The sequence below is a fragment of the Danio rerio genome, chromosome 7 (assembly GCF_049306965.1).
Source record: "Danio rerio strain Tuebingen ecotype United States chromosome 7, GRCz12tu, whole genome shotgun sequence".
Lineage (NCBI taxonomy): Eukaryota > Metazoa > Chordata > Actinopteri > Cypriniformes > Danionidae > Danio > Danio rerio.
In genome coordinates this window covers 9807604-9834110 of record NC_133182.1, presented here as the reverse complement: position 1 = coordinate 9834110, position 26507 = coordinate 9807604, and the positions used below count along the sequence as shown (strand labels likewise).

At 36.7% G+C, this 26507-nt stretch overlaps 1 protein-coding gene and 1 long non-coding RNA gene across 7 annotated transcripts in view; one reads left to right on the top strand and one right to left on the bottom strand.

Moving 5' to 3' along the window:
• The window catches only part of LOC141375302 (uncharacterized), a 48547-nt gene extending 29396 nt beyond the window's left edge, over nt 1-19151 (top strand). The window contains exon 3 of the long non-coding RNA XR_012383134.1: nt 19090-19151. This is a non-coding gene — a long non-coding RNA (uncharacterized lncRNA). The remainder of the gene's footprint in view (nt 1-19089) is intronic.
• cers3a (ceramide synthase 3a) overlaps nt 1-26507 on the bottom strand; it is a 55602-nt gene that overhangs the window by 11161 nt on the left and 17934 nt on the right. For 2 of the 6 annotated variants that reach the window (XM_073908068.1, XM_002662744.8), the window contains 7 exons: nt 25386-25504; nt 20979-21036; nt 19870-19920; nt 18053-18145; nt 14800-14928; nt 7924-8030; nt 7681-7834 (listed from right to left, as the gene is read on the bottom strand). In XM_073908068.1, the coding sequence (XP_073764169.1) occupies nt 7681-7834; nt 7924-8030; nt 14800-14928; nt 18053-18145; nt 19870-19920; nt 20979-21036; nt 25386-25504 (711 nt within the window). Of the gene's footprint in view, nt 1-7680; nt 7835-7923; nt 8031-14799; nt 14929-15503; nt 16346-16663; nt 17248-18052; nt 18146-19869; nt 19921-20978; nt 21037-25385; nt 25505-26507 lie in introns of those variants that run through there. The other 4 variants (XM_073908069.1, XM_073908070.1, XM_073908072.1 and 1 more) reach the window with 4 other exon arrangements.

The following is a 26507-nucleotide window of genomic DNA, read 5'->3' as shown; positions in this document are numbered from 1 at the left end:
ATATAATAATTTCAGACAAATCATGCATTTTAAAATATGTTACTTAAAAAAATTATTTTACTTTGTATAAATATTTTACAGTTTCCTATATTGTTATTTTTATGGAATTTTGGTCTAATTAATGTATAAGAGTAATCATAAGAGACTTTAAATAAATCAAATTAATCCAAGGCTTTTCAACAGCAGTGTGTATAATGATCACTGAATTGTGCTAAACACTTTTTTTTTACAATGGCCATCTTGAAAATCAATTTAATAAATTGCATCATTTACATTTTAAGACATGACTAATGTCTTTAAAAAAATGCTGGGATTTCCTCTGCAGAGTAGAAAATGTGACTCATAAACACATTACCATTGTATTATTGTCAAATGCAGATCATATCTTATTATCTTAAGAACTGGTACTCCACCAGATTTAATGACAGGGTTAAATCCTCTGAATTATTACTTGTATGTCTGTGAAATGAATGTCACTCCCAAACTTGCTATAGGCACCAAGCTCAACAGTCAAACATATTTTTGATATAATTGATTTTTCAGGTGTGAATTTGCTTGTAAACGCAATTATTATCATTACCAAACTGAGCTGCAGTTGTAATCTTCAATATAGCACTTAAAAAAGCATTATCACAACTGAATATGAATTGTACTAAACCACACTTGTATAATCTGCATTATGGGAAGGTTGCCTAGAACAGGGGTTCCCAAACTTTTCAGCACACGACCCCTAAAATAACAATGCCAGTGACTCGCAACCCCCAATATCCTCTGAGGTGGTTATAAATACAGAAAACCTGCATGCAATGGTGCACACACACACACACCAATAGACCCAAGTCTATTTTTCGTTTATTTTTTTATGTATGTCAGTGCTGCAAATGGGCCAGAACATTTAACCTGGTGTTATAAAATCAATCTGCTGCATCTGACGCTATTGCTGTCTTTAATATAATGTATTTACCCCAGGGGTCACAATCCAATAGAACAAGTAAATAAGCTACTATAGTAACTATAAACGACTGTTTTTTTCCTCTTCAGTTGGTTATGGATAAAATATGGTCATTCTTATGGCCTAATAATAATAAGTAGATTTTTGGAAATCAACAGCCCCCTTTCATTGTTCCGCGACCCCTCAAGGAGTCCCGACCCCCACTTTGAGAACCACTGGCCTAGAACAGCCTAGCCAGTGTTGATGCAATAATACTTACAAAAGTCTTACAAACTATTACTTAACTATTATTAATAGATCATTGTCATATGTGGTCCTGGAGTCTTAAACTGCACCAGTGTATTTGCAGGAAAAGTCAGCAATACATTGTATGCTTCAACATCATATATTGTTCCTTTATAGCCCACGATCTTCATAATATTAAGTTAATATCATGTTCCAAGAAGAGATTTTGTACATTTTCTACAATAAATGCATAAAAATTTAATTTTTAAAAGTGTTTTTTACTGCTTATGCAATATTATAGTGCTTAGAGCAGGTTTGGTAGAGACGTCTTCATTCCACACACACAAAATAATAATTCAGAGTATTTAAACTTTAATACAGCTCTTTAACAAAGCATTATTACAAATGTAAATGAGCTGTACCAACCCACACTGGTACCAAAATTATGGGATGGTTAACTGTACTAGTAAAGCCAGTTTTGATGCAATAATACTTATAAAAGTCCCACAAAATAACTATTATTAATATATCATTGTCATATGTGATCCTGGAGTCTTAAACTACACCAGTGTATTTGCAGGATTAGTGTCACAGAACCAGCGATCGCTCTCCAGAGATCGCTGGTTCTCACACGAACACTATGGACTACACTTCCGCCTTCCTCTGGACTACATATGCATACATGCTCTCCGGTCACACTCACGTCTGCTCACTCATCATGATTGATTACATTCTCAACAGCTGAGCCTTGTCAGAGACTGATTACACACCCTACATAAACCACTTATTCACCCATCCAGGTTGCCGAGTCTTGTTTACTACTAGTGACACTACAACGTGTTTCTCCCTGTCTTGTTTCTCCGTGTTAGACCCTAGACTTGTTTACCTTTGTTCTCCTGTTTAGCCGCCTGCCTTTTGACCTGTTGCCTGTTTATACGACTACGATTCTGGACTGCCTGAATATACCCGTTTGCACCTGTTTGATCATTGCTTGCCTGACGCTGAATAAACCTTTGTGGATCTTACCTCCAGTTGTCTGTCACTCCCCCCCCCCCACCCCACCCCGTTGTTACAATTAGTCAGCAATACATTATATGCTTCAAAATGATATATTTTTTCTTTATGGCCCACGATGTTTTTAATATTAAGTTATCATGTTCCAAGAAGAGATTTTGTACATTTTCATCAATAAATGCATCAGAATGTAATTTTAGATTAGCATTATGCATTGCTAAGAGCTTAATCTGACAACTTTAAAGGTGTTTTTTACTGCTTATGCAATATTTTAGTGCATAGAACAGGTTTGGCAGAGACGTCTTCATTTCACACACACAATATGATCATTTAAAGGATTTAATCTTTAATACAGCACTTTAACAAAGCATTATTACAAATGTAAATAAACTGTACCAACCCACACTGGTATAAGCAGAATTATGGGATGGTTAACTGGACTAGTAAAGCCAGTTTTGATGCAATAATACTTATAAAAGTCTCACAAAATAACTATTATTAATATATCATTGTCATATGTGATCCTGGAGTCTTAAACTGCACCAGTATTTGCAGGATTATCAACAATACATTAAATGCTTCAAAATGATATATTTTTTCTTTATGGCCCACGATGTTTATAATATTAAGATATTATCATGTTCCAAGAAGAGATTTTGTACATTTTCTTCAATAAATGCATCTGAATGTAAATTTAGATTAGCATTATGCATTGCTAAGAGCTTAATCTGACAACTTTAAAGGTGTTTTTTACTGCTTATGCAATATTATAGTGCTTAGAGCAGGTTTGGCAGAGACGTCTTCATTCCACACACACAAAATAATAATTTGGAGTATTTAATCTTTAATACAGCACTTTAACAAAGCATTATTACAAATGTAAATGAACTGTACCAACCTACACGGGTATAAGCAGAATTATGGGATGGTTAACTGGACTAGTAAAGCCAGTTTTGACGCAATAATACTTATAAAAGTCTCACAAAATAACTATTATTAATATATCATTGTCATATGTGGTCCTGGAGTCTTAAACTACACCAGTGTATTTGCAGGATTATCAACAATACATTATATGCTTCAAAATGATATATTGTTCCTTTATGGCCCACAATGTTTATAATATTAAGTTATTATCATGTTCCAAGAAGAGATTTTGTACATTTTCGTCAATAAATGCATCAGAATGTAAATTTAGATTAGCATTATGCACTGCTAAGAGCTTAATCTGACAACTTTAAAGGTGTTTTTTACTGCTTATGCAATATTATAGTGCTTAGAGCAGGTTTGGCAGAGACGTCTTCATTTCACACACACACAAAACGAGCATTCAGAGGGTTTAATCTTTAATACAGCACTTAAAAAAGCATTATTACTAATGTGTTTACGAACTGAACCAACCCACACTGGTATAGCCTGCATTATGGGATGGTCAACTAGAACAGTAAAGCCAGTGTTGATGCGGTAATACTCACTAAAGGACATTTAAGTTTGACAATAACTGAATCTCCAACGGCTCATATTACCCCAAACAGACAATATTACTGCTGAACTACTTTAGTCTGCAATTCAAATTAACTTTTCGACTCCACAAAGGTATGACTTGTTATAATCATGCAGTGTGGGGAACAATATTAATGGTATTTGTTAGTAATACATGACCTACAGGCTGCACAGATTGACCTCATTACTTGTTTGAGTCTTGTTATACTTCTCTTATTATACTGAGATATTCTGAGCCTGAAACCATTTTATAAATAGTTTTAGGTCCCACTTTATATTAAGAGTCCTTAACTACTATGTACTTACATCAAAAAAATAAATACAATGTACTTACTGTGTTTATGATGTATTTGAGAACACGTTGTGCTTTTGAGTTGGGATAGGGGTTGGGTTATGGACAGGTTTGGTTGTATGGGTAGGTTTAAGGGTGGGTTAAGGTGTAAGGAATGGTCAACAATGTATTTACAAATGTAGTTACAAAAGTTAATTACAGATGTAATTACATACATGTAATTAATCAAGCATACAGTAAATACATGTATTTACACAATAAGAACATTGTAACAAACTATTAGTTCCTGTGTAAGTACATATTAGTTAAGGCCACTTAATATAAAGTGGGACCTAGTTTTATAATGTATTTAGAGCTTTAACAGATTGCTTGACCCTAGGATAGTGTCTTTTTAACCCCCGGCATAGCAACGTTTCACAGTTGTAAGTTTGAAAGTGTTTTTGCTTTTAACCCTGCTTTATGATGATCTATCATCTTCTTTTATCCCAACGCTTTTCGCAGCGCCTTACGACATAGTTTCAACATGCTTAAATTATAATGTGACCATGGCTTAACAGTTGACCAGAATGTAGAGACAAACATGAGATGTAATACACAGAGGCGATCAGCATCAGCGCTGGTTTGTCAACTCCTCTGTGTCGAACTTGTGACCAGAAATATCCTTTCAGTAAATATAGGCTTTTATGAAACTGAATATTTCACTTTCATTTTATTTAGGCTAGATCATTATTAATTTAACAAACCAACACAATCTCACGGTATCTAATGTTTTTGTGCTGAAGCATATAGCAGACTTAAGCACTCCACCCCAAAGGTTATTTGTTATTCTTTATTTCTTTAAATAATGTAGCCTAGGGCGAGGCAGTAGCGCAGTAGGTAGTGCTGTCGCCTCACAGCAAGAAGGTCGCTGGGTCGCTAGTTCGAACCTCGGCTCAGTTGGCGTTTCTGTGTGGAGTTTGCATGTTCTCCCTGTGTTCGCATGGGTTTCCTCCGGGTGCTCCGGTTTCCCCCACAGTCCAAAGACATGCGGTACAGGTGAATTGGGTATAGGCTAAATTGTCCGTAGTGTATGTGTGAATGTGTGTGAATGTTTCCCTTTCCCGGCTGGAAGGGCATCCGTTGGGTAAAAACTTGCTGGATAAGTTGGCAGTTCATTCCGCTGTGGCGACCCCGGATTAATAAAGGGACTAAGCCGACAAGAAAATGAATGAATGAATGTAGCCTGGTTAGGGTTAGGGTTAGGTTATTAAATTCCTTAACACTCTCACCAGTCCTTACTCCTTGTTTGCGTCTAATACCCCAGTTTGTCACAGCGGCATGAATGAAATGTGTATAAGTGGAAAAAACTGCCAAACTGCAGTTAAAGTCACCCAAAATTACAGGAAACTCTTAAATGAAAGCACTTTACGTAAACACCTTAATTATATCATTGTCTATTAAGGCAAATAACTAGATCACAGGTGTACATGTAAGCGTAGTCAGTAGTGTCTTCGAGGTAAGTGAAAGATCCAGAAGGGCGTCCTGCTGATTTGATTCAGAAGAGTACTTTTATGTCAGACGGCTCACCGGTCAGGTATACACACCAGTAAAATATTAAGGTTAAAGTCATCAAAGCTTGCGCAGAAACGACCCAGCTCCCAACCCAACTTTGAGAATAGATTAACAGCGATATTTTATTTATCGCCCGATAGGAGCACATTAATTCCGATAATGGCCCAGCACTAGTTAATATTCAAAATCATTTAATTTAAGTTTTTGTTTTTGAGTAATAATAGGTTTATCCTGGACGCAAAATCTACTTTTAATCCTAGAGTCACCCATACACTACACTAAAAAAAGTGTTGCTTGCAGAACTGTTGCAAACAATTTATTTGTGTTGAATTTAAACAAACAAAATAAATTTAATAATGTTCAACTTAATTTGTTTGTTTAAATTCAACACAATTAAATTGTTTGCAACCACTTAACATAAAAAAAAATTGAGTAAATCCAAGGAATCATCTATGAATAATTTTTTTTTCAGTGTACAAAAAAAACTGCTGGGTTCCACACAATTCCTTCATGTTGTCCCAACACAAATCGATTAAGTTAACTTAACCAATTTAAGGGGATTGAACATAAAAACATTTAAGTTGTCCCCCCAAAAAAATATCAAGAATTATGTTGATTGAACTAATTTTAAATAAGTAGTTTGGAGCAAATAATAAAAAGTAACTAGGAGCACAAATCATTTATATTATACAATGTACTGCTTTGAACTACTAAACTTTTTTCACTGTGGTAAACTGCAGGGTTAGTTTTTCTTTTAATACAAAAATTCATTCATTTTTCTTCAGCTTAGTCTCTTATTTATCAGGGGTTGCCACAGTGCAATGAACCGCCAATTATTCTGGCACATGTTTTACTCAGTGGATGCCCTTTCAGCCACAACCCAGTACTGGGAAACACGCATATACTCCCACATTCACAAACACACTAATACACTACGGCCAATTTAGTTCATCCAATTCACCTAAAGCGCATGTGCTTCCAGCCTCCACCACGGCGACTGAAGCTCTGCACAAGACTTTTGGCCAGCGGAGAAATTAAAATGGTCGTGCCCAACTGAGTCTGGTTCCCTCAAGGTTTTTTTTTCTTCACTCCCATCAGGTGAAGTTTTTTTTCCCTCTCCGCTGTCGCCACTGCCTCGCATGGTTCAGGATTGGTAGAGCTACGCATCGATAAATTTGCTCTTCAGTGTTTGAACTCTCAGTAATGATTAAATCACACTGAACTGAGCTAAACTGAACTGAACTGAACTTAAACACTAAAACCTGAACCACACTGTTCCAGTTACTATGACCATTTATGGGAAGCTGCTTTGACACAATCTACATTGTAAAAGCGCTATACAAATAAAGCTAAATTGAATTGAATGTGCTTGGACTGTGGGGTAAACCGGAGCACCCAGAGGAAACCCACGCCAACACTGGGAGAACATGCAAACTCCACACAAAAACAACAACTTGCCCACCAGGGACCTCGAATCAGCAACTTTCTTGCTGTGAGGCGACAGTGCTAACCACTGAGCCACCGTGTCACCCCATCAAAAATGCAATTCTAAAGCGTAAATAACTGCAAAACACCCATGTGTCATGAACTATAGATGACTACTAATTAACAGATAATTCCACCGTGCAACTAATGTTATACTTTTTGAAAATAACTTAAGTGTTTACAAAACAAACAGTGAGACATTTCTAATCATAATAGACATTTCTAAACATAGTAGTTTTAATAACTCACTTCTAATAACTGTTTTTTTTTATCTTTGTCATGATGACAGTAAAGAATATTTGACTGGATATTTTTCAAGACACTTCTATACAGCTTAAAGTGACATTTAAAGGTTTAACTAGGTTCATTAGGCAAGTTAGGGTTATTAGGCAAGTCATTATGTACCGAAAAAAAAATACTGCTTAAAAGGTCTAATAATATTGACCTTAAAATAGTTTTAAAAACCTAAAAACTTGTTTTATTCTAGCTGAAATAAAAAAAATAAGACTTTCTCCAGAAGAAAAAAAATGTCTTGCTCTGTTAAACATCATGATGAAATATTTGAGAAAAAAAAAAATATTAATAATTTTGACTTCAACTGTATGTATTAAACAAATAAATAAATATTCAGAAATATAAATACAACACTACTACTTACACTTCCAAAAAGGAACATCTTGACCATACGTAGAATCAGATACGCCCAGAATATGTGAAGCATCAAGAGGACGATGAGCATGAAGTTAAAAAAGTAATATCCAAAGAACGGTGGGTAATACAAAGGCGGGTAAACCCACGTGCAGTGAATGATCCTGCAATTAAAACGCATGAGATGGTTTAGGATATGTTAATGCACATAAGCATTATGAAAAAATACAGCTGAAAAGTGCACAGTTCTCACCAAAAGGGAAAGATGATGAGTCTGGTGACTATAAAGACGGCGGCAAACACTACAAAGATGCCGTTGCAAGTTTTGAACCATTTGGCGTAGTTAAAAATCTTGGCAGACTGCAAAGAGATAGCACATGACAATATGTTCAAACAGGTGATGCACAAAATCAGCCATATGAATCCAATAACAGTTTAATAGTGACTCTAAACTGCTGAGACATTCATAAACAATTTTAAAGGCCCTATTAAATGAGCTGACAATGCGTATTCCTTATAGAAACATAATTTTTAAGGAATATACTATTGTTTAGTTACTTGTCACAATCACCAGCTATCATAACTTCATAGATCGCTGGATCTCACTCACCATAACTTATGGACTACAATTCCGCCATTTCTGGACTACATATTCATACATGCACTTCGCCCAGAAACACATGCTTCCTCATCTAGACTGATTACACTCACACCACCTGAGGATTGTCAGAGACTGATTGCACACACTATTTAAGCCACAAACTCACTCATTCAGTTTGCCCAGTCTTGTTTAACTGTATAGCTACACCACAACGAGTTTTCCTTGTCTTGTTTCTCCGTGTTTTGACCTCAGCCTTGTTTACCTTTTGTCTCTGTCTGCCGCCTGCCTTGCCTGTTACTTCGACTACGATTCTGGACTGTCTTCATATACCTGTTTGCACTAGTGGTGGGCAAAGCGAGGCTTCGTGAAACACTGAAACAGTCGAAGCAAATGTGTCGAAGCTTCGAAACGTTTCGAAACCCCACTCTACAGTGACACCTAATGGTCATTTTTTATGTATTGCACTGAAACAGCTTCAGCAACGAACAATTGAGCAAATTGAGGCATTAGAGCCCACTTTGTATGTTTGAACCTTCAAATAATATAGTGGAGTGGTAAAGGTATTTGACTACCATGCGGCGATAGTGGGTTCGAATCCAGGCTGATATTGTTGTTTTGAAATGCTTTAATACCAGTTGGTAATGCTTTGCTCTTGTATCGTTTTGTTTCAACATTGGTCTGATATCCGAATAAACAATTTGTGAATAAATATGTCTTGTTTTGGTCTTAAAACAGGGTTGTTGCTAGATCAGAAACTGTGGCCTGAAGAACTATTTATATTATTCATTAAATTTCCCATTTATTGTATTTAATTAATGTCTACTCAAACCCTAAACCCAACAATCAAAGTACTGTAAAATAATTAATTATAGTTTTACAGTGTTACAAAAATGATGCTATATTGATGACGTGACTGCAGCTGTATCCTATTTAGGCTACATAAAACAGAAACATGATTAAAATACATGAAAACATGATTTCAGAGTATTTGTACAAGTCGGGATTCAAACCCAAAACGTTAATCGAAGCACAGTATCAGCGTGCACATGCACAGTCCACTAGGCCAGGGGTTTTCAAAGTGTAAGGCGTGCCTCCCCTGGGGGGCGCCAGAGCATGTCAGGGGAGGCGCGGGAAAAAATATTATATAATAAAAATATAATTATTAAGTTTAATTATTATATATATTTTATTATATTTAAACGTTTCAATTAAACAAAGCTAAAAAAAATAATACGTCGAAAATAAGAAAACCCAGAAGGCCATAGCTGTGAATTCGCTTCTGTTTGGCAAGCCCGCCAATACAGGTATATGCCTGCTAATACAATGGATCGGTTTCTGAGACCCCCCCTGATTCAAAGCCTTCAAGTTCAGGGCTTAAACCCAAAAGACGACGATATGATGATCAGTATTTGAGTTTAGGATTTACGTGGACAGGACCAGCTGATGAACCACAACCTTTATGTGTGGTTTGTCAAGATATTTTGGCTAATGACAGCATGAGACCCGCTAAACTTCGACTGTTTTGACTGGGATGGACAGTTCTTGGATCTGTTCTATTCATATTGAACCATCATCCTAGTTTTAAAAACGTTATATTAAAATACTTGTTATTACTCTGTAAATAATTGCACTTTCATGCAAATGATGATAAAAGTGAGTTAAGAGTCTGACATCTGTCTGTGTCTTTATATATATATGCTGTGTATATATATATATACAGTTGAAGTCAGAATTATTAGCACCCCTAAATTTTTTGACCGCTTGTTTATTTTGTCCCCAATTTCTGTTTAACAGAGAGAAGATTTTTTCAACACATTTCTAAACATAATAATATTAATAACTCATTTCTAATAACTGATTTATTTTATCTTTACCATGATGACTGTAAATAATATTTTACTAGATTTTTTTCAAGACACTTCTATACAGTTAACTAGGCAGGTTTGGGGAATTAGGCACGTTATTGTATAACAGTGGTTTGTTCTGTAGATTATCGAGAAAAAAATAGCTTAAAGGGGCTAATAATTTTGTCCCTAAAATGGTTCATAAAAAATTAAAAACTGCTTTTATTCTTGTCGAAATAAAACAAATAAGACTTTCTCCAGAAGAAAAAATATTATCAGACATACTGTGAATATTTCCTTGCTCTGTTAAACATAATTTGGAAAATATTTCAAAAAGAAGAAAAAAAATCGAAGGGGGCTAATAATTCTGACTTCAACTGTATATATATATATATATATATATATATATATATATATATATATATATATATATATATATATATATATATATATGTGTGTGTGTTGTGTGTGTGTGTGTGTGTGTGTGCGTGCGTGTGTGCGTGCGTGCGTGCATGTTTAGGAGGAGGGGGGCACCAATGGATAAGTTGTGTCAAAAGGGAGGCCCACTGTCTTAGACTTTGAAAAACCCTGCACTAGGCCATATAATTTTTCTTGACCTTGGCAGCCAAATGAAGATTTGCGAGGTCTCGAAACGCTTTAAGCTGATCCATGCTTTGAATCGCTTTAGTCACATGACCAGGTGTTTCGAAACACTTTGCACTTCAGGATCTCGACACTTTGTCGAAACGTCAGTTTCACGTCAGCCATCCCTAGTTTGCACCTGCATTGACCATTGCTTGCCTGACCACTGATTAAACCTGCATTTGGATCCAAATTTCAGTTGTCTGTGTCACTCCTCGTGTTACATAACTAGGTGCCACTGGATGTGTGTAAGTTACAATGTATGAAATGATTTTTACATTGTACTATTAAACATAACTCTACATATACATGTGAATATTCAATTAGTACCTATTATTTTCACACATATTTAAACAATTGTTTAATAAGAAATGTTTAATATCTAATTTAATTTGTCTGTGCCATGATGACAGTACATTATACTTTAATAGTTATTTTGCAAGATATTAGTATTCAGCTCAAAGGCTTAACTAGGATAATTAGATCAACTAGGCAAGTCAGTGTTTTGTTCTGTAGACAATCGATAATATTGCTATTATTATAGTAGTTACAGGTTTGGTGGTATGGGTGTGTTAAACGCATACCTGTCAACCCTCCTGTTTTTTCCGGGATTCTCCCGTATTTTACAGTTTTATCCCACTATCATGCCGTAATGTATTTTCCTGTATTTCTCCCGTATTTTCAGTCTCTGAAGGGTGGCAATACACATTAAAGAGCCGATCCTCCCTATATGTAACCCATATCGCAGAATCACCAGGGGACGCCCCTTGCTCTTAAATGTGAGTCTGTTCTTTGCTTAAGCTTTGTTTTGGCATGAAAACACTTTGAAATAAATAGAAGAGCAGCGGGATTCCCTTTCCTTTTCATTACAGGTGCCGTCACCCCTCCTATGCAATCCTCAAAACAGTCATGTAGCGGTGCGTGACTGTCAGCTGAGGCGCTCCATAGTGATAAATAGACGCTGTTTCCCAAACGCATTCTGTACAAGCGTTTTGAAGCACAGCGAAAGTCTGGGTTTTGGGTGCGTTTGAACAGACAATTACATATAATTAATAATAATAATAACATCTAAAGATATCGATCATGGTGTTTTTTTTTCCCAAACACAGCTAATTTTGTCCTAAATAAGCATAAACAGTTAGGAAAGAAATCTAATGCTTTCATTATAACGTTATTTGTGTGCATTTTTAAAGTGACACTTCTGTTATTTAATGTAATCAATTGAAAAAGTTATACATTGAAGAAACGGCTAATGAGATTTGATAGCTTGATTCTATTTCATTATAGCTATTCATTTTAATAAGCTGAACTGTTTGCTAATTTATTGAGACACTGCTTGCTGCAGAGCCACTTGGGCTTCAATGAGGGGGAGCTTGAGCTCTAACTGCTCCTCCTTTAAGCTGTTTTAATGCGTACACCCACCCCACTCCTAACCCCAACCCCCAGTGACATTACTTGTAATAGAAGTGCACGGAAGGGGTGGTTGGCTATCCCTTATTATGGTGGGCATATCCCTTATTTTCACATCCGAATCTTGACAGGTAGGGTTTAACAGTGGGTTAAGAAGTAAGGGATGGGTCAACAGTGTAATGAAATGAACTGCAGATGTAAGCATATAAGTATAGTGTAAAAACATGTACACAATAAGTGCATTCTACCTAATAGGTCATTTATATGCAAGTGCAATGTAGTTAAAGGGACAGTTCATCCGAAAAAAAAAAAAAAAAACGAAAATTTCCTGTTTATTTACTCGCCCACAGCTCTTCCAAGATATACAAGATATAAAAATGCTTCAGAATTGCTTCATGTTTTCCCAAACCAAATCAATCAAGTTAACTTAATTGTTTTTTACAAATATAAGTGGATTGGACATAAAACACTCAAGTTGCCCCCCCCAAAAAAACTCAATAGTTGTGTTGATTCAACTTTAAAATAAGTAGTTTAAACAAGTAGCAAAAATCTTTTTTTTATTGTAGGTAGTTTTCTTTCTTCAGTAAAACATTAAAAAAGTTATTAAAGCTTGGTGATACATATAATGACAGTCTTTTTGAGATTAAAAGTCAACACTTATAAACAAATCAGAACCAATAGACCAGGGGTCTCAAACTCGCGGCCCGCGGGCCATTTGCGGCCCTCAGTGCAATATTTTGTGGTCCGCGCCAACCGCTGTACACTGACAGAATCAGCGGAGCGGGGAGAGAGAGCGCTCCCCGCTCCGCTGATTCTATCCGTACACAGCGGTCACTGGCATTCCCCGCCCGCCGTGTTGTCGCGCGCGTTCTGATCAGCTGTGTTGTCGCGCGCGTACTCAAGAGCGGTGTTATCGCGCGCCTACTGAAGGGCGGGACCGAGGGTGTGTCGCGTCGCGGGGGCACTTTTGATCATTTTGGAAGGGCACTTTCTATGCAAGACTAAAAAAGGCATGTGCACTGCACAGGTTGAGCCCTATGTGTGCACGTGCCCGCCCTGCATCTTATATATATTATAGGTAGATACATACTGGTACAGACTGATGTGACTGGAGTGGGGTGGGGGTGTTTTATTTATACAAATATACGCCTTTTTTAGGTGAGGGAATGGAAGTTTTGAGTGAGTTCCCCCACTTTTTTTCTCTAGGACTTCAATAAGTCAAAGTCTAGACTTAATGATGATCATCTTCAAGCCATACTGAGCGTCTCAACTGCTTCCCCTCTAAAGCCAAATGTGGTTCAGATTTGTGAGAAGAAGCGCTGTCAAGTCTCTGGCAGCAAGGAGTAGGCAAAAGATGCCATGTTCAGAAGAACTGTTCATAATCTTCACTCAATGTTCTATTAATGTTCAGGACACTTCATGTTCAGAAGAAATAATTAAAACTGTTAATAATGACATTTGAGGACTTTTTTTTGTGAAATCCCTTATGCGGCCCAGCCTCACCCAGACTTTGCCTCCTGCGGCCCCCAGGTAAATTGAGTTTGAGGCCCCTGCAATAGACTGTGGATTAAATCCAATAACATTGCAAATAATGTTCAATTTCGTAAACAGACCGATCAGTTTGCTTCTCTAGACCTCAGTGTGTCATCAAGTGCCACGATTATTAATTTGGATTCGTTTTATATGTGTTTATTTTTAATCTGAAAAGACTGTCACCAACCTACATATTAAGAGATAAATACAAGGTTTTTGAGGGAGTTTAAAGACAATTCAAATCGTTCCTCAAATGTGATGGAGTTGGAAATTGGAATTGATTGATGAATAAGAATAGAGAGTACATAGATATAGCAGATTTTCTTCTTCTTCTGTATTATCTGATTGTAAAGTTAGAATGCAATTAAGATTTGAAAAAAGACTGTCACCATTGCCAAGTATCATCAAGGACAACAGATTCAGCTCAAAATCTTCTTTATGTTCTAATGAAGAAAGAAAGGGGCGACGCAGTGGCGCAGTAGGTAGTGTGGTAGTAAGGTAGGTAGTAAAGTAGGTAGTAAGGTCGCTGGTTCGTTTCTGTGTGGAGTTTGCATGTTCTCCCTGCGTTCGTCTGGGTTTTCTCCGGGTGCTCCGGTTTCCCCCACAGTCCAAAGACATGTGGTGCAGGTGAATTGGGTAGACTAAATTGTCCGTAGTGTATGAGTGTGTATGAATGTTTAACAGAGAAGGGTTGCAGCTAGAAGGGCATCAACTATGCTGGATAAGTTGGTTCATTCCGCAAACCCAGATTAATAAAGGGACTAAGCCGAAAAGAGAAAGAAAGAAAGAAAGAAAGAAAGAAAGAAAGAATGAAAGAAAGAAAGAAAGAAAGAAAGGTAACCTGTGGCTGAGAAAATTAACAGGAAATTTCTATTTTTGGGTGAACTATTTCTTTAAAACCACTTAATATAAAGTAGTACCAATTATTTTAAAACATTAGTTAATATTCTTGCTTGTTTTTCTTGGATGTAAAGAAGCCAATCATAATAATATAGTTCCTGGAATGTTCCCTGATCCCATTGCACTGCCATCTATTCATATTAAGAGAAGAATGATGAACAATCAAATAAATAAAACAAAATGTTGGCATATTATTCACCTCCAGAAGGATGTCTGAGGAGTCGTGAATGAGCAGGACCAATGTCCCGACGCGGATGTAGTTTCCACACCAGGAGAAAGCCAAGAGTGTCAGTGTGGCCCAATGATGGATGATCTGCTCTTTAAAGTCCTGAAAACAGAATCGCTTGCAGTATTATTTTCACACTTATTCTGTCGCAGAAAACAAACAGCATTGCATTGATCAGATGCTTTTATCCAAATCAATTTACATCGCAGTGAAGCCATGCACATTTCTCATTTCATCAATTGTTGAATAATAGATTTAATCAGCTCTTACATTTTAGCTTCAGATAACATTTGAATTTGAATGTGTTTATTTGGCTTAAGTTGCAGTGGAAAGACTTTAACCAGTTCTTGAATAACAGATGAGATCTGAATCTAAATAATGAAAACACCAAATTAATATATAGGTTAAATATATAGAGTTCAGTCATTATCTTACATCTTAGTTTTTGTTGTTGTTTTTCATGATCGGAGATTGGATTCTAAAGCATTTTATCTGAAGTCCTCCAGGGGTGCGTTTCCCAAACAATGACGTAACTCATGGCTGAACTATCATAGTACGATGCATCGTTTGGGAAAAGAACGATGTAGTGACCAGTGTTTCCCAAAACCCACAGTTTCTCGGTCGCAGATCAATCGTTTGAACTATGTTCCGGACTAAGTAAAACCCCCATAATGATTAGATTAGATTCAACTTTATTGTCATTACACATTTACAAGTACAAGGCACCGAAATGCAGTTCAGGTCTAACCAGCAGTGCAATAGCAGCAAGTGCAGGATACAGGTATAAGTTATAAAGTGCAGTTATTAAAAAACTATAGTGATATTTACACATGGATGTACTATGAACAATATATACAGGTTGTATTAGCTATGAACAGAGATTTACAATAAATGAATATATGTAAAGGATGCTATTAATAATCAGAAGTGTGCAGATAGATAAACAATTACAAATGTATATGTGCAGTGGGTATGTACAGTTCAAATAAGTGAATCAGTGCAATGTAGTGCAATGAATATGTGCAAATTTTAAATGTGCAAATGTTAAACAGTGCAGTGATTGTGAGGAGTATAAGTTAGAGTAGAGTGGGGGGTGTATATGAAGGGCAAAAGAGTCAGTGTGGGGCAGAGTTCAGAAGGGAGACAGCTCTGGGGAAAAAGCTGTTCTTCAGTCTGCTGGTTTTTGTCCGGGGAAGCTTGAAGCACCTGCCGGAAGGCAGAGAGAAAACAGTCTGTGAGCAGGGTGAGAGGTGTCCAGAAGAATACTGCGTGCTCGGCGCAGACAGTGTTTCTTCTGAATGTCCCCTGTGGCTGGCAGTGTGGTCCCTGTGATGCATTGGGCAGTTTTCACACCCGCTGCAGTGCCTTACGCTCAGCAACAGAGCAGCTTCCATACCAGACTGTGACGCAGTGGGTCAGGATGCTTTCTATTGTGCAGCACTAGAAGTTCACCAAGAGGGCTGATGAAAGCTGGTTCTTCTTAAGCTGCCTTAAGAAAAATAGGCGCAGGTGAGCCTTCCTGACCAGGGGTGGAGAAACAACTTCTTTAGAGAAGAACCCCATAATTTGTTTGTACAAATTATACTGTTTTAAACGCACATGCATTTATTTAATATTATCTAATAATATCTAATCAATATTAGATTTGCTAAAACATGCAAACGCTTTTCATATTAATTGAAATATATGTAAATGGCATATATAGGGCCTATGTTTCCTTTAAAAATATTATTAAGAAGATTGCATATTCTACTCTAAAACATCACGTACAAAAGCTAACACGTATTCTATTATATATTAATCATATAAATAAATAAATAAATAATGAGACAATGTATTTAAAAACGAAATTTTATATTTATTATTTATTAGGAATTTAAAAACATTCCCACATGCAGAGCCATAGAGAGCAGCCTTCACCTAGATAAACAGCACAGTGACAGACAAGAATGAAGCAGATCTCTCTTACTACAGTAAGAACTTTCACAATGGTTACTTGATGTATTTGTTGTGGAGTTAAGTCAAGCCTTTCTGCAACAATGAGTCACACACAATGTTGTTATAAAGTTAGCACGCACAAGCACACACACACACACACACACACATACTTTTAGCTTAGCACTGTTTTTTCACAACAAATATGACAGGATACACAATAATATCCACTGCTGTATGGATATCCGTTGTGTTAATGTACAAAATAAACTCATTTAAGGTCCACAAGCCGGGATTGAGGCGTCTTCTTTTACAATAGTACTGACATGCCGCAGTGGTGATGAATTACAGCTATTTTACTGTCTTTATTACAAACATACACTGTTTTGGAAACTTTTTAAACTTGTAAAACTCATTCTTGAGGTGCAGATGATCACAGAGAGCCGAACAGATCTTTTCATCTCAGTTGCTTTGCGCATGTCCTGTCTTGTAAATATGAGAATATGCATTATTATGGAGACCTGTAAATAGGCTGTCAATCAATTTAGTGGGCGGGGAACACACTCATGCGTCACATTGCAGTGGGCCTCAAAATAGGAGGGATTTGGATCCTTTTTAAACATCAGGTAATTTAAAAAAAAGAGACTTATTGTGCTTATATCACACCAGTGTGATCGTGGACACACCATACCTACACACAGTTCTGTCCAAACAGCTTCCAAACATATTCAATCAATATTCATTAATATTCATCATAGGTGTCTTTTAAGTTAAGGCCATGAGTTTACTCAGTTTTTAAAGTAAAACAAACTAATCGGTTTAAAAAGCAATGGATTTACTTAACTTTTTTAAAGTACAGCCAACTAAATTATTTTTACAGTGTTTTAAGCTGCAAGTTTTATCTTAAAACCTATTCACAAAGCTGCGGAGACAAACTTTTACTTAGGAATGCAGAGAATATGAGAATAAGAATTAACTATGGGTAATAGATATTGCTATAGATCATTTTGTTCATTAGGTATGCACAACCTGATCGGCTGAAAGTGGAGGGCCTCTGTCATAGATTTATTCTTGAAAACATTGTAAAGGTTAATATTATGTAGCCATATTCAAATAAAGGTTTTAAAAAAAAAACTGTTTGCCTGGAATTAAAAGTCTACAAAAGTCATACACCTCTGAAATACATGTATTACCTGGGGGCTAATAAGTAATGTGATAAACAATTAGGTTCAATGGAAACAGATTTAATTAAAAAAGCTTCTAGTACATGGTGTTATGCAGCAATACTGACCTTTCGTTTGACATCGAAGGTTATTCTAAGAACAAGCGATAAATAGAAACTCATCTCCACAGTATAATACCAATACTGTGAGTCTAACATGGACTGCAAAGAAAAAAAAAGCATAACAATAAACTTTCAGAAACATCCACAATAGCAAGGCTTGAACATTTTTATGATAGAAAATCTATGACTATACAGTTTATTTAGCTTTGATTTTTAGCTCAGGCCCATTGGAAATAAGTGCCTTACATTTGAGAAATGTGAAATGCAATACTCAAGGTTTGTTTTATTGCACGCTTCAGATGACAAATCCACTAGAGGGCGCTGTCTACATTTTTGCGAATCTGAAATACATTACTTGGTATTTGTTTTGTCGTACATTTTGGATGACAAATCCACTAGAGGGCGCTGTCTACAGTTTTGCAAATCTGAAATACGTTACTTAGTGTAGGTTTTGTTGTACGTTTCAGATGACAAATCCACTAGATGGCGCTGTCTACAGTTTTGCAAATCTGAAATACGTTACTTAGTGTAGGTTTTGTTGTACGTTTCAGATGACAAATCCACTAGATGGCGCTGTCTACATTTTTTTAAATGAAATGCGTTACTTAGTATATGTTTTGTTGTACATTTCAGATGACAAATCCACTAGAGGGCGCTGTCTACATTTTTCTAATCTGAAATACGTTACTTAGGGTGTATATTGTTGTACGTTTCAGATTACACATCCACTAGATGGCGCTGTCTACATTTTTTTTTAATGAAATGCGTTACTTAGTATATGTTTTGTTGTACATTTCAGATGACAAATCCACTAGAGGGCGCTGTCCACATTTTTCTAATCTGAAATACGTTACTTAGGGTGTATATTGTTGTACGTTTCAGATGACACATCCACTAGAGGGCGCTGTCTACATTTTTTTGAATCTGAAATACATTACTTAGGGTGTTTTGTTTTACGTATTAGATGACAAATCCACAAGAGGGCGCTGTCTACATTTTTGCGAATCTGAAATACTTAGGGTATGTTTTGTTGTACGTTTCAGATGACAAATCCACAAGAGGGCGCTGTCTACATTTTTTGCGAATCTGAAATATGTTACTTGAGGTATGTTTTGTTGTATGTTTCAGATTATTGTACTTTTTGTACATATGCAAACATATTTGATTGCAAATCATAGACATTGTTAAGTTGTTTTGGGGCATTTGTTTGGTGTTGTGCAAAGAATTGCACTAAAATAATCCTTTATTCATTGATAATACGGTCCTGTGAATATCATTAGTGTGAAAAGGAATACAAGTTGTTGGCGTCATACTTCCCCATAGCATTCATTTTACCCAGAAACTGTAGTTAAATGTATGTTCAAGCACATTTTTGTGATTTTTTTTTATGTTTAAGTACATTTTGTAAGTTTAAGCACATTTTGTTGGTTCACGAAAATGTAGGCTGAAGCACATATTTACATTGCACTGAGCTTGAGTTGCAGACATTTGGGGGGGGGGGGGGGGGGGGGTTATTTTAGGAAACTCAAGTGTTTTTAACGCCAATCTGAATGACATCATTTTTGATTGCAACCTGGAACTCCAGACACATTTCAGCTTGGCCAAAAAAAAGGCATTTTTGTTCTAAATATGGCCGTGTTTGATTTGGCACATGTGTGAGACTTATTATCTGCATTATTTATTAGCTGTGATGTCAATTTGGGCACTGCGTTAAACCTTTATCAGGACCAGGTCAAAGTGTTCTTATTAGTGCAGGTGATATGAGCCATAAAATACAAACACTTCTTGGAACACATGCGAGATCTGAAAGAACTGGGTCATACCTGTTTCGGATAGTCACTCCACACTTCAGGCACATTGTAAAACCAGGGTTTCTGTGAAAAACAGATAAGTCAATATAATTAAATCTATGTCAATATGCTCATTTTGGCCTCTAAATGGGGCAGACAATACAGAAAAATAAGTATTAAACATAATTTTTTTTTCTGGGAATAATATTTGTAAAGGAGCTGTTAACATAGAATTAAACCAGATTTTGGTTAAAACCCAAACAATACAAACATAAAAATGAAACAAAACAAAAAAATCTTGATGTTGATGGTTCTGTGGGGCTCGTCTATCAAATCTGAGCTTAATTTTGTATTCTCTATTGGGTTTAAATCAGGTGATTGGCTGGGCCATTCTACAGCTTAATTTTCTTTCTCAAAAGCATTTGAAAGATACCTCGGGTTGCCACAGTGGAAAGAACCGCCAACTTATCCAACATATGTTTTACACAGCAGATGCCCTTTCAGTTGCAACCCAGTGCTAGGAAACATCCATACACACTCATACACACTCATACACTACGGCCAATTTAAGTTATTCAATTCACTTATAGCGCAGGTTTTTGGACTGTGAGGGAAACCTAAGCACCCGGGCGAAACCCACGCCAACATGAGGAAAGCATGCAAACTCCACACAGAAATGCAAACTGGCCCAGCCGATGCTCGAACCAGTGACCATCCAGCTGTGAAGTGACAGTGCTAATAAATATATAATTAAACATTGATATTTTTTTAAAATATTTATACAACTATGATCATGTTCTGGTTCTGATTTTGATAGCTTATTTTAGTTTATTGCAATGTTTTTATGATTTCAATTTGGATGGTATGATGGGGTTGGATGATTAATAACACTTTTTGTTGTTGTTGTTGTTGTTGTTGTTGTTGTCGTCGTCATCGTCATCGTCGTTGTTGTTGTTGTGTGACAAACTCAGAACTCATATTTTAATATGACTTTACCCGGATTTTAAATGGCAACAATGATAACAACAGGCCAGAAAACAGACCATTTTCTACAGATCTCTTACTTCAGAAATGCAAGAGTATTTATGTTAACAGACCACTTTTTATAGGTAAGCTTGAGAAGAGAAGGAAAACAAACTTACATCATACAAAGCTATGATTCCTCCAATGAATGCCAACAGATAAAAGATCATTCGCCAACTATAAGAGAAAAGCCGATGATCAGAAACTACATTTTAAATGAAACAAGCTAAAAACAGAAGTCTTGAGAGTGTAGACAAGTATTTTGTACATTTCCCCCATAGTGATTTTTTAAAGTCTTAATTAAAGCATCAATCAAGGAGAATCACTATATTACTAACTTTGATTTGAAACACAGAAGTATATGAAAATCTGACAAAAAGACAACGATGCAAGACTGCGAACTTAACAGCATTTATAAGGGTTAATACGGGTAAAACTACAATCCCATGAAGCATTGGGAATGACATAATTACATTTAAAACGATGTAAAACACAATAATATTAATTGAAAGTTGTCGGTTGTATCTACTGAAACAGTACATTTCAAATTTACTCCAAACCATTGCAAGATTACTGGCTTTTCTTGCACAGCATCATGGGTATCGTAGTTTTTTTTTTTTTCTGCACAAATTCTGCTATTTAGCAAGATTATTTTAAAATTAGTTAAATGAAAGACTGATGAGATTTTGTCTTCGATTAACAACCTCAGAGCTCATTAGATCATTTAGGGCAGTGGCTCTTAAACTGTGGTACACGTACCACTAATGGTACACAGGCTTCCTTCTAGTGATATGCGGAGGAATCGCTGAATAATTGAAGTAACAAAAATATTACACTTTTAACCCTTTAACGTGTACAATTACACCAATGTGATAAGTAAATTAATTTTAATAGGCTTAACCAGGGGTGTCCACACTCAGTCCTGGTGGGCCGGTGTCCTGGAGAGTGTCCTGGAGGGCCGGTGTCCTAGAGAGTGTCCTGGAGGGCCGTTGTCCTGAAGAGTTTAGCCCCAACCCTGATCAAACATCTGAAGCAACTAATCAACTAATCTCTTACTAGATATACTAGAAACATCCTAGCAGGTGTGTTGAAGCAAGTTGGAGCTAAATTCAGCAGGACACCGGCCCTTCCAGGACCGAGTTTGGACACCTCTGGGCTAAACCTTCTATTTTATTTTCAATTTTTCTAATGTTTGTTATGCATTCTATCATTTGAAGCTAATTTCCTCTTCATATTTGTAATGGTTGTTTGGGGCATATCCCATATTTTTATATCCCAATGTTGACAGGTCATTATGGTGGTATTTGGAGAAACATTTTTATTTTTCCTGAGGTGGTACTTGGTGAAAAAAGTTTGAGAACTACTGATTTAGGGTTTATCAGTTTGTTCAATGATGCCCAAGCTAGGGCTGGTGCATACCTGCCAACCCTACCGTTTTCCCGGGATTCGCCTGTATTTTACAGTTCCATCCTGCTATCATGCTGTAAAGGTGTTTTCCCGTATTTTCAGTCTTTCTCTGAAGGGTGGCAATAAACATTGAAGAGCCAAACCTTCCTATATGTAACCCATACCACCAAACCACCAGGGGACGCCCCTTGCTCCTAAATGTGTATCTGTTCTGTGCTTTCACTTTGTTTAGGCATGAAAACACTTTGAAATAAATAGAAGAGCAGCGGGATTCCCTTTCCTTTTTATTACAGGTGCCGTCACCCCTCCTATGCAATCCTTAAAACAGCCTTGTAGCGGTGCGTGACTGTCAGCTGAGGCGCTCCATAGTGATTAATAGAGGCTGTTTCCCAAATGCATTCTGTACAAGCCATTTGAAGCAGAGCGAAAGTCTGGGGTTTGGGAGCGTTTACATTTACATTTACATTTAGTCATTTAGCAGACGCTTTTATCCAAAGCGACTTACAAATGAGGACAAGGAAGCAATTTACACAACTAAGAGCAACAATGAATAAGTACTAAAGGCAAGTTTCAGGTCTGTAAAGTCTAAGAAGGGAAGTATTAGTAGTTTTTTTAATTATTTTTTTTTTTTGTACAGTTAGTGTGATATTCAAAGAGGCAATTGCAGATTAGGAAGTGAAGTGGAGACTAAATAGTTGAGTTTTTAGTCGTTTCTTGAAAGTAGCGAGTGACTCTGCTGTTCTGATGCAGTTAGGGAGTTCATTCCACCAACTGGGCAGATTGAGCGTGAGCGTTCGCGAAAGTGATTTCTTCCCTCTTTGGGATGGAACCACGAGGCGACGTTCATTCACAGAACGCAAGTTTCTGGAGGGCACATAGATCTGCAGAAGTGAGAGCAGATAAGAAGGTGCTAGGCCAGAAGTCACTTTGTAGGCAAACATCAGAGTTTTGAATTTGATGCGAGCAGCAACTGGCAGCCAGTGCAAACGGACTAGCAGCGGAGTGACATGTGCTCGTTTAGGTTCATTAAAGACCACTCGTGCTGCTGCATTCTGGAGCAGCTGAAGAGGTTTGATAGAGTTAGCTGGAAGCCCCGCTAGTAGAGAGTTGCAGTAATCCAGTTTGGAGAGAACAAGAGCTTGAACAAGGAGTTGAGCTGCATGTTCAGATAAGAAGGGTCGGATCTTTCTGATGTTATAGAGTGTGAATCTGCACGATCGAGCAGTTCTAGAAATGTGGTCAGAGAAGTTTAGTTGGTCATCAATCGTTACTCCAAGGCTTTTCACCATTTTGGATGCAGTAATGGTTGCCCCATCCATCTGGATTGAAAAGTTATGGTGTAGAGTCGGGTTGGCAGAAACTACAAGCATTTCCGTTTTTGCGAGGTTCAAACAGACATATACACATAATTAATAATAATTATATCTAAAGATGTCGATCGTGGTGGGTTTTTCTTTCAAACACAACTAATTTCATCCTAAATGAGCATAAAAAGTTAGGAAAGCAACCAAATGCTTTTATTATAACTTTACCTGTGTGCATTTTTAAAGTGACACTTCTGTTATTTAATGTAATCAGATGAGAAATCCAAATAAGTAAGATTCATTTGCTGCTTTTTAATCAGAATGTGTAAGTTAAACAGTGAAGAAACGGCTTATGAGATTTGATAGCTTGATTCTGTTTATAATAGCTATTAATTTTAATAAGCTGAAAAGTTTGCTAATTTATTTGCTGCTAATGTATAATATTTCTTTCTTTCTTTTGTAATTAATAATAATAGAATATATTACTGACCATTTAACTGTTTATTTATAATGAAACTCCTCCAAAATGAGCATATTTAGTAATTTGGGGATTTTTTAATCGCTTATTATGGTGGGCACATCCCTTATTTTCACATCTCAATGTTGATAGGTATGGGCTGGTGGCCCGTGGTAAACTTTGATTGAGCCCGCCATCCCATCTGAGAAGAAAGGAAGAATGATGGGGATGGTTTTAGAGATTGTCAGTTAAAATATAATGTAACTCTTTGTTTGATTTATTGTTAAAAGCTAACTAAAAATAAATGTTTCATTTAAATTAATCAGATTTTGTTTACATGTACATCCTGTCATCTGACAATGCACAGGCTTTGGTGAGCAAATCAAGGCAAAGGCAAATTTTGCTTGACTAGTGTATTCAGCAATTGACTCCACTTTGTTATAAATGTGTTTATTGCAATAAGTTATCATTTAAAAAGCTATACTGCATTAGTTTATACTATTTAAAGTGATGTTTTTGATTAATTGAAAATATTATGAATTAATTAGGAAATTACCTGGCAACTTTAAAGTAATATAGTTTGGTACATTTACCTTCGGCCCACAGGTCTCAATGGTATTTGTTTTTTGTCCTTTCGTGCGAAAAAGTTTGGGCATCCCTGACTTAGTTAAATGTCTGTTTCTCCATGGAAAAAAAATAAATGGGTAATACTAGTTTAAAGTGGACCTATTATGCCCCTTTATACAAGATATAAAATAAGTATCTGATGTCCCTAGAGTGTGTGTGTGAAGTTTAAGCTCAAAATACCACACAAATGATGTTTATAACTCTTTAAAACTGACCCTTTTAGGCTTTGACCTTAATTGATCATCATTTTTAGTAACTGTCGCTTTAAATTCAAATGAGACGCTCTTTTTCAGAGGAGGGCGGAGCTACAAATGCCTGTGCATCAGCATAGTGGCAGATTCTACTCTACTCGTATTACTCTAATAGCAGACAGCTGCTTCTCACTCAGGGCTGTCTATGCTAATTAGAGGGAGATTGTCACTAATGGGCGGGGCTTTCAGCCTCTGATGACACATACAAAGAGAAAATGTCAATCAAAGTGTTTCTGCAGACTGTTTTTATCAAGTGTCATTAAAAAAAGAGACTCAATTAACTTTTACCATTAGAGGCTGGCTATATTCACACACTGTTCCCACACAATTGTGTTTAAACCCCTCACAAAGGTGACTTTTTCATGATAGGTCCCCTTTCATCATAATACACACATTTCTGACTACAAAATTGAGCATTTGAGCAATCAGAGTCAATTAGTTCTGGCAGCCGTGTGCGATTAGTTCATGTGTTTTTCATACCTGGCCTCTCTGAATTTTTTGAGAACCCCGGGCCGGTCCTGGTTTCGTCTCCTCCTGAACCAGCGCTCCACTTGTCTACTCGACCAGCCGCATTTTTTACACAGGCCATCAATATCTGCCTGATAGCAAAGGAAAAACAAGAGGGAAAGAACAGAGACATGAGCCATACTGGTAGTAAAGTCCAAACAATTCACTAGCAAGCTGTGAAATACTGGACTCAAATTTTTTACATCAAATGTTTGTGCTTTATAATTATGGCATTTATTTATTTTGCTAAATGTTCGTTAAATAATTAGCAAGTATGTATTTAATAAATATCTCATTTATATAAAATAGTGTTAATAAAGGGGTGATACAGTGGCTCAGTGGTTAGCACTGTCGCCTCAAAGCAAGAAGGTTACTGCCTATAGGTGAATTTAATCAACTAAATTGGCCATAGTGTATATGTGTGTGTGAATGAGTGTGTACGGATGTTTCCCAGTACTGGGTTGTAGCTGGAGGGGAATCCAATGCGCATTTTATAATAAATACAAACTAGTAGATACATTTATTAGTACCTGTACATAGATATATACTCAAGATATTGCATAGGGACCCTGAGCATGCGTCAGCAGCACCGCCATATTTGTACAGTGCCCCCAGGACAAGTGTCATTCAACCGCACTAGTCAACACAGTGTTATTACGTGAAGATGCTGGACTTTAGCGCTGTGTACGGGTGTAGTAACGAGCAAACAAAGAAAACAAAGCACAAAGAAAGAACATTTTATAGGTAAGATTTAGTTTTTTACGTTTTTGTATGTTCTGAACTTTTGTGCTAAACAGGTCCCGTTATTGATGATAACAGTCACTTACTGCATTCACCATACGGCAAAGCAGCTCCAACTCGCACTAAACACTCGGCTTATGCTAGTTTTGTTGAATAAAATCAGCAAACAATGCAAAAGAAATATGACGAGATGCTGAGGTGCCAGAAACTTGTATTATTGTCGACTAGTGAACGAGTCGTTCATAACGGAGATTCATTCACAAACGAATCGCTCCCTCCGTCAGTATGAGAAGTGAAAGCAGGAGAGGAGGTGTGTTTCAGGACATGATTAGATCAAATTTAACAGGGAGGGTG